Raw genomic sequence first — 7,311 nt, 5'->3', positions numbered from 1 at the left:
CTTTAGATATTGCTGGGCTTTTGATAACCAAGGAAGCAAGGGAATGCATGAGAAACCTCAAGAAGATGGTGGGGGAAAGTGCTGCCCCCCCCCCGAGCCTCAGATCCTGCCCTTGCATCATTCAAGGCTGCCAACAACTTGCCCCATACCCCAAATTATCAACATTGGTTTATAGTCACACAACACTAAAGATTCAAGATAAGAAAAAAATAGGCATATAGTGATTTTTCTCCCTTATACATTATACAATGTTTGCTTGTTTACATACTAAGGAGAACGTAGACAAAAACAGAACAAAAACCACAGAAATTAAGTGCCACAAAAGTCCATTACAACAACACTTGCTTGTTTTTTAAATACCGACTGTTTTAGAAAGCTAGACTTCTAAACAGTGTCTGAGTTGCTCGACAGGCAAAGACAAAAGAACACATAATGATTGCTTCATAAGAAGTTGGAGTCATTCTCCTTGGGGCTTTTTTTTTTTTGCCCCTTTGGATGGAGTGTTTATTACAACCTAACACAACACCACCTGCTATACTTTTTTATTCTCACCTCATTCCTTCACTTAATGCTATTGAGAGAAAACCCCAATCCCATCCAGCAGAAAACACCTACCAACCTACCACTGTCCATCTAGCAACTAACTCTCCCTTCACATTTTTCCAAATGTCCCAAAGATCATTATGTTAGGTTTTAAAACCTGAGAAAATCACTTTTACTCAAAAAAACTTGTAAGAAACAAACTACCAAAAGCTTGCTTGTCCTATTGAAAAATCTTCAGACATACAACCTCATGTATCTAAATCACCACATTCAAAACAATTTTTGATCACAGATACAAATGGTCGTTGGTTGTCATTCAGTAGTATTTCTTCCAAACTGTTGATCTGTTGTTGGCCTTTCACCTCCCCTCATTCAGAAATTCCTGCTCTACCCCTACAGTCCCATCTTGAAAGTTTCACTTCAGCACCTGGCTATAGGGGAGAGCCGAGGCCTGGGTCCACCACTGACCCACATAGCTTCTCTTGGCCTGTGGCAAGTACACAAAGGCATAAAGGTAGCCATTCAATTCAGCTCCTTGCCAACAGTCTTCCACGAGATGCGCTGACACCATGAGGTTTTCCTTCCCTTTTCATCAGGGAATTTCTGCCTGGTGCATAATCTCTGTGAGTGCAATTGTTCAAAGTCCAGAAAAAGCTGGACAACTGCGTAAATATGTCCTTTGATTGGTGCTCACTGGACATTGTTGTTGAGAGTGCAAGGATCCACCTGGAAAAGAGGGAAGAACAGAGGGAGTGTGTAAGATGAAGGTCTCTCAACTCCAGAAGTCAGCTTGCGAATATTCTGTACTATTTATTTGCATTACTATTTTTAATTGCAAGACCACCTTGGGGGACTTGGCAAAATGATCCCATATAAATGAAATAAATTTTAAGGCTTTGCAACTGGATCCATTCCCCTACATGTAGAGTGCAAAAGCTGAAGTTTCGAATAGAATCTACTTAAGCCTCAATGATATTCACAAAGCTTGCTTTGCATGGCTCCTCTTCAGTGAACCCCACACCCCCATCTCTTCGCCCTGCTTTTATTCCTACCACTTGCAATCAGTGTTTATTCATCTGTGCTGCAGTCACATCTTAATGTGTGACGAGAGTCGGATGTCTCACCTCTGTGTAGGTAGGCGGTGGCATGAACTTGAACTCTGGAGCATACATGAAGATGGGGCTGTCAAATGAGTTGTCAAGCTCATCTAAAAGAGGGGTGGTGGGACTCTCCAGACGGTGGTCTTCAGGGACAATGTCCAGGTAGCATGGAGGTGCTATATTGAAAAGAAACAGATACACATCAGTCTCACTCTTTCCTAAATCAAATACTTCTAATGTAATGTGTTTGGAGCCACAGGTATCCAAGTTGCTTATAGTTACTTGATGGCATTTAGAAATCCTTGCTCTTCCCAGGTTAAAACTGAGTGGCAAGGCTGCTTCTTACCACCCGGCTTCTTAAGACCTCCAACCCCTGCAATTGTGTCCTTGAAGATGCAGAGGCCCACCTTAACTCCTAACTACCGTAGAAGGCTACATTTTCAATAAGAACAAAAAAGGCAGGAGGGAAGCTCTGCTCACCTTCTGGGGCATCCGGGATGTTGAGGTCTACCCAGCTCATTTCGGAACTGGTCTGGCTGGCCATGCTAGAGCTGCGGCTGCCAATGCCGGAAGACTTGCTGCCAATGACAAGTGGCAACTCCAGGATGATCTTCTTGGAGCCTGGGACACTGACATAGATCTGCAAAAAAAAAACCAGGAAAATATGTGGTGAGATGTCATGTGGTGCCTTCTTGAGATAGATAATGGTCTGTTGGGGATGTGGGGAAAGGAGGGCTACTCTATGCCTACAGTGATGTGTTTCAGGGCTTGAAAGCAGCTGTCATTAAATGCAAGATCTCTCAGACAGAATACTTCAGAAGTATGGTGTTTTCTGTCTTGGCTTGCTGGGAATTAAGAGGTCAGCCACCTTGCAGTGAAGCTCTTTAATCCAGATCAATCGTCCTGTCCTTAAAGTTGTCAGAACTTAAGTCTACTGGGATGCATCTCCCTTGGAAGTCTTAAGCCCAGAGGTATCATAGCCAGTTTTGATAATGATGTAGGAAATGCCCTTTTAAAATGTTTCAGGTGACAGCCTAGAATTCAAAATAGATTCTGGAGCTATGCAGTTCCCAGAATTCACCCCTGAATATGACCTCAGTGCTTTAATTCAGTAGGGATTCTGTAAGCCCTCAACAGAAGCCAAGAACAAGGAAGATTTGGGGTGGGGGTAGGGGAGGGTTTTGCCTTTCTAAGCCCCTCACCTGCAAGAAGTACTCCACACGCAGGATGTTGCAGCCCAAAATGGAAGGCTTGATCTTCTTGACCCGGAGGGTCTTGCCACGCCATGATTCAGACATGCCGGAGACAATGTGGTTGCCTCGGACACATGAGAGCTTCTGGGAGAAGACCTTGGTCTGCCCATTGGCCAGGTAGGTGTGCTTAGCAACAATGGCTGCCTTGGGCATCACAATCCGGGAACAGGTGTTCTCAAAGTCGGCATTGATACATATGTCATCACCTGGTAAGAACAACAAGGAGAAGAAGCTTAGTTGTGGAAGACCTACAGAATTTGCCCGCTGGAGCAGGCGCCACATTTTTCAATGAGTTTCCCCGCTTGCATCCAAGCTCCTCATTAAATCCCCAAACCACACCTATATATCTCCAGCCCTTGAACTATGCTTGGCTTGCCAGGAACAGCTAGCAGTTACAGGTCTGACTACTAGCCATTTATATCATTTATTCCAATTTTCCACCCTTCCTCATCAACTCCCGTTTCCTGAAGAGGAAAGGAGCCAGGCCTCACCTTCGCAGAATCCTTTGCGGTCAATCCTGGCACTAACAGACACATGCCCATCAGGGATAAACATACAGGACACTTTCTTTTCCTTCTTGGCAGCTACAGGTGACTGAAAAGAAATACACAAGAAGATATTGTTACATACATACAACATTGACTAATTTCCAAAGTGTTGCTCCTGTCCAAATGTACTATCTGTAGTCTCAGGAGTTCAACCTTTGGTGCCTTGTCAGACCATCAATCACCCCTTGAGTTATAACTAATTATTCACAAGTATCTTGCTTCAACAGATACTAAATGAGACAATTGGACACAGACTATTAATTTCAAGCTAAAGATGAACAGAGACGCATGTCTCTGTGAAGACTTTGAACCAACTAAACAGCAATTGGGAGAGGAAGAGAGAATTCCAAATTCTGAAGCAAAGTTCACTAAGAAAATGCTGAAAGATGGCCAATTTCAGATTAGCTGTGGCGCTAAATCTACCTAAGCTGATGACTGACAACTGATCAAAGCTATCAAAGGACAACCTCAAGTGGTAATTACCATCAGGTCTGGAGTGTTGACGTCAATTTGATCCATGACCTCAAAGCGCTTCTTTATATCTTGAGTCGGAAAGGATGGACGATCCAAGAAAGCCTTTACCCAATAGTCAACGCAGCCATATTTGCCCTTGAAAGTAGTACCAAGCGGCCTGAAAGAATACAAATGTCTCATTAGACATAAAAAAGGCAGGCAGGTGATGATAAATCCTGTTCTTTAATACTAACATATCAGTGGCCAGGTCTGGCCAATACCTACCCTTGAGGTAGCTCAAATCCAAACTTGTATTCGTAGGTGTTTCCTGGTCTCATAATCACAGAACCATCCGCATCTAGGAAGACACCACAGAAAGAAAAAGGTGTTGGGCTTATAGAGAAAACATTTTAAGTATTTTAAGATTACTACAATGCAAGGTGTTTTTTATCAATGTCAGTGCACTTTCAAAAAACCAAGCAGGTAAGAGATTTAAACTTGAGTGATGCCTAAGGAATCCCCATGTTCTGTTTTACCAACAAGCCAGTATTTCAAGGACTGCTGCTTTTCTCATCCTTAATACTAGATGCTCACACATGCAATTAAGGTCTCAACAGTAAAAAAAAAAAAATCAGTCTCCTTTCCTATCTGTGCGTCTGTACAAACCAAAACGTCCAAGTTACAGAAGCCAACAGTCTAAAGAATTTCACATCTTCCTCACTTGCTCTGATCTTCAGCCAAGGTGATGACTATACCCCTCTCCCAGGGTGAGGGACTCCCCGTACTGCTAGGCAATCAATACCTATTAATACTTCCACTGCCAGAAGTCCCAGCTGGCTAGTTCCCTGCTGCGTCAACTGTTGCTGGGACATATCGTACTCTTGCCTTTCCTCGGAAGTTTGCTTAGCGAGGGAACTACAATGATTTGAAGTTGCCCGCTGGCCCTTTATTCAGAAGTGACCCTTTGTTCAACTTCCTAGTAGTTCTCTGCTTTAGGTTATTCCCAAGCCTGAAAATTATCTCTCTCTTCTCTACTGGCACCTATTTGATGCTAATCTTTTGCTTGCATCTCAGACCTGCAGGCTGCAATCTTAGAAGGGCTTACTTGGTAATCAAGCCCCATCAAGCTCATGGGGACTTAATTCCAAGTAAACACACATAGGACTGGGATGCAAGTTTTGAAAGCCAGTCTTTAAATGAGGTAGAGTTCCATTCCCATCCCATTCTGAGCCTGTGCTAGGTTTCAAACCTAGACATCGAGAGCCCAGAAAACACAGGAAGATGCTGTACCCGATACAAAGAAAGACTGCCAGTTTAAACAAGGAAAAGCAGAACTAGACCAAGTATTTAGAGCCAAGTATATATACGCCACTGAGGACACCATTCCAACAAACTCATTAGCTTTGCACACAAAAGTGTCCCAAGTTCAAGCCCAATCAGCATCTCCAAGCAAGGCTGGAAGAGACTCCTGCCTAAGAACTTGGAGATTGTCCGTCCATGTAGACAAACTGAGCTAGAGAAATCATTGGTATGACTCTGTATAAGACAGCCTCCGATGTTCCTATATAAAGCCAAAGGTGCCATCCTAAGCCTCCTTACCCTACAGTCAAGTCCCCATGCATAGGACCAGGCTGCAAAAGCTACCCACTCGTTGGGCTCCTCAAAATTCCAGGAACGGCTTTCAATTCTTTTGCAAAAGCTGAGACGCAAAACACACAGAGGAACCCCCCCCCCCAAAAAGACCATGATGCTTACCAGCTGGATGGTCGTCCAGGGTGAGGACATCTTCATAGCGAAGGTATTCCATCTCCTGCTTGCACTGCTGGGGCCCTTTGATCCACAGGACCTTGGCCACCCCGCAAGCCAGAACTTTGACCCGGGTGACCCGGGTGACTTCGGCCACCTCCACCACGACACGGCCAGCCACCTTGTCCCCGCTGCTGTAGACTTTGTCAGGCTCGCTGAAGGCCACTTCGAAGGTCTTGATCTTCTTGAACATCACCATGGTGACCCAACTGTTATTAGTATTCGCAGGCAAAGCAAATAGGGTCAAAGTGGGCTGAGTTCCGAAAAGCTTAGCTTTTGTGCCCAGAAATATTTTAAGGGGACAAAATTGAAAAGGCAATTTTTAACACAAGTTTGCCCCCTTTGTCTTCTCGAAATAAAAGGAGTAATAGCCAAATGGAGTGCTAAGGAACTCCTGCCTCTTCTCTGCCCTAAGCCTGCCTCGGCTAGTGGCACCGTCATCCGGATGCGGCCTTTTATATGCGGCCCACACCCACCTTCCCCCTCCTTTACGCTGTTGATCTCAGGCAGCTCCATGCGGCCGGCTCGTGTACCCTCGTGCTGCCCTCGTGCACAGCGCTCCGATTGGCCGGTTCGCCGTGTTTACAGTCCCGGCGACCAATCGGAGACCGGCCTGCGGCGCGTGGACAGTGTGTGTAGAAGAGATGCAGACTGTGAGGAAAAAAATGAGAAACAGGCGGTTGGGAGGAGTGGGGTGGGGAGGAAGTAGGAGAGTGGAGTGGCAGGAGGGTAGCCAATCGAGAGGCGAGAACGGGGGAGAAAAAAGCGCCGCTAGCCAACGAGGCGCGGAGGGCGGGATTTAGCGGAGTTGTAGTAGCTGTGAGGAGTTTCGCTTAAGCGGGGTGTGTGAGGGAAATTTTGCTTAAATTATTCAGGGATGTATTGCACATCTCTATATATTGATTACCTTCTCTGCCAAGTTATGCAAGGGGAACTCCAAGCCTGCACCCCTCAGACCTCAATATAGACTTTGGATAAAGGGAGGGAGGAACCAATCGCTTCATAAACTTTTTAATTAGCTTTGAGGAGAAAATATGTTTCAATATTTACATGTTTCGTTTTTTAAACCAATGCTAAAAGATATTAAAAGAAGCTTGTGAGCAAATATTTTAAAATTCTTGAAAGACCATGGGGGTGACAGTTGAAAAAGTGTTTCCTTAGAGTTTTAGTTTACAAAGCTTGTGGCTTGAGCAGCATGTTCCTAATCCAGCCCAACCCCCAACCCCTCAATAATAAAAAGTTAAATTGGCAAAGGAAAATTGAAGGGACAGTTTTAAAAAGGAAAATCCCAAATTGGATCTGACTGTCCTCTCAAGAAGGTCTTGGAAATCCAAAAACATTTCTCGGAATGTGAAAAAGAAATTGAAAGAATATAATCAAATGCTAACCTAGGTTAAAAGAAACACGACCAGTTAAAATCAGATTTAAAGGGCAGATCCAATGCCCCAGGCATCAAAAAAGCTGAAGTTCTTAAAAAAGTTACAGGTTAATCAAATTGGTGTTCATTACACAAAAGCGTAGCAGATCCAACTAATCTTTAATTCCTATAATGTAGCGTTTAGTCATGCTTAGAAGTTCTGATTTCCTTTGAACCATATATTTATGTAA

General features: G+C 44.2%; 1 protein-coding gene across 1 annotated transcript; it reads right to left on the bottom strand.

Moving 5' to 3' along the window:
- Positions 1–473: 473 nt before the first annotated feature.
- TXNIP (thioredoxin interacting protein) lies at positions 474–6,152 on the bottom strand. Its single transcript, XM_035098523.2, has 8 exons — positions 5,653–6,152; positions 4,183–4,255; positions 3,928–4,075; positions 3,388–3,490; positions 2,846–3,102; positions 2,124–2,283; positions 1,668–1,819; positions 474–1,269 (listed from the first exon to the last, which is right to left on the bottom strand). The coding sequence occupies exons 1-8, from the start codon at positions 5,900–5,902 to the stop codon at positions 1,234–1,236; spliced, it is 1,179 nt and encodes a 392-aa protein (XP_034954414.2). The 5' UTR covers positions 5,903–6,152; the 3' UTR covers positions 474–1,233.
- Positions 6,153–7,311: the final 1,159 nt, after the last annotated feature.

This window comes from Zootoca vivipara, chromosome 17 (genome assembly GCF_963506605.1).
Source record: "Zootoca vivipara chromosome 17, rZooViv1.1, whole genome shotgun sequence".
Taxonomy (NCBI): Eukaryota; Metazoa; Chordata; class Lepidosauria; order Squamata; family Lacertidae; genus Zootoca; species Zootoca vivipara.
This window is presented reverse-complemented; position numbering and strand designations above follow the sequence as displayed.

Excerpts from the sequence above, each read along its gene's own strand:
- TXNIP (XM_035098523.2), bottom strand. The coding sequence starts at position 5,902 with ATGGTGATGTTCAAGAAGATCAAGACCTTCGAAGTGGCCTTCAGCGAG. Across the intron at positions 4,076-4,182 it reads GGATTTGAGCTACCTCAAGG|GCCGCTTGGTACTACTTTCA; the intron begins GTAGGTATTGGC and ends GTATTCTTTCAG. Across the intron at positions 1,270-1,667 it reads CACCGCCTACCTACACAGAG|GTGGATCCTTGCACTCTCAA; the intron begins GTGAGACATCCG and ends CCTCTTTTCCAG.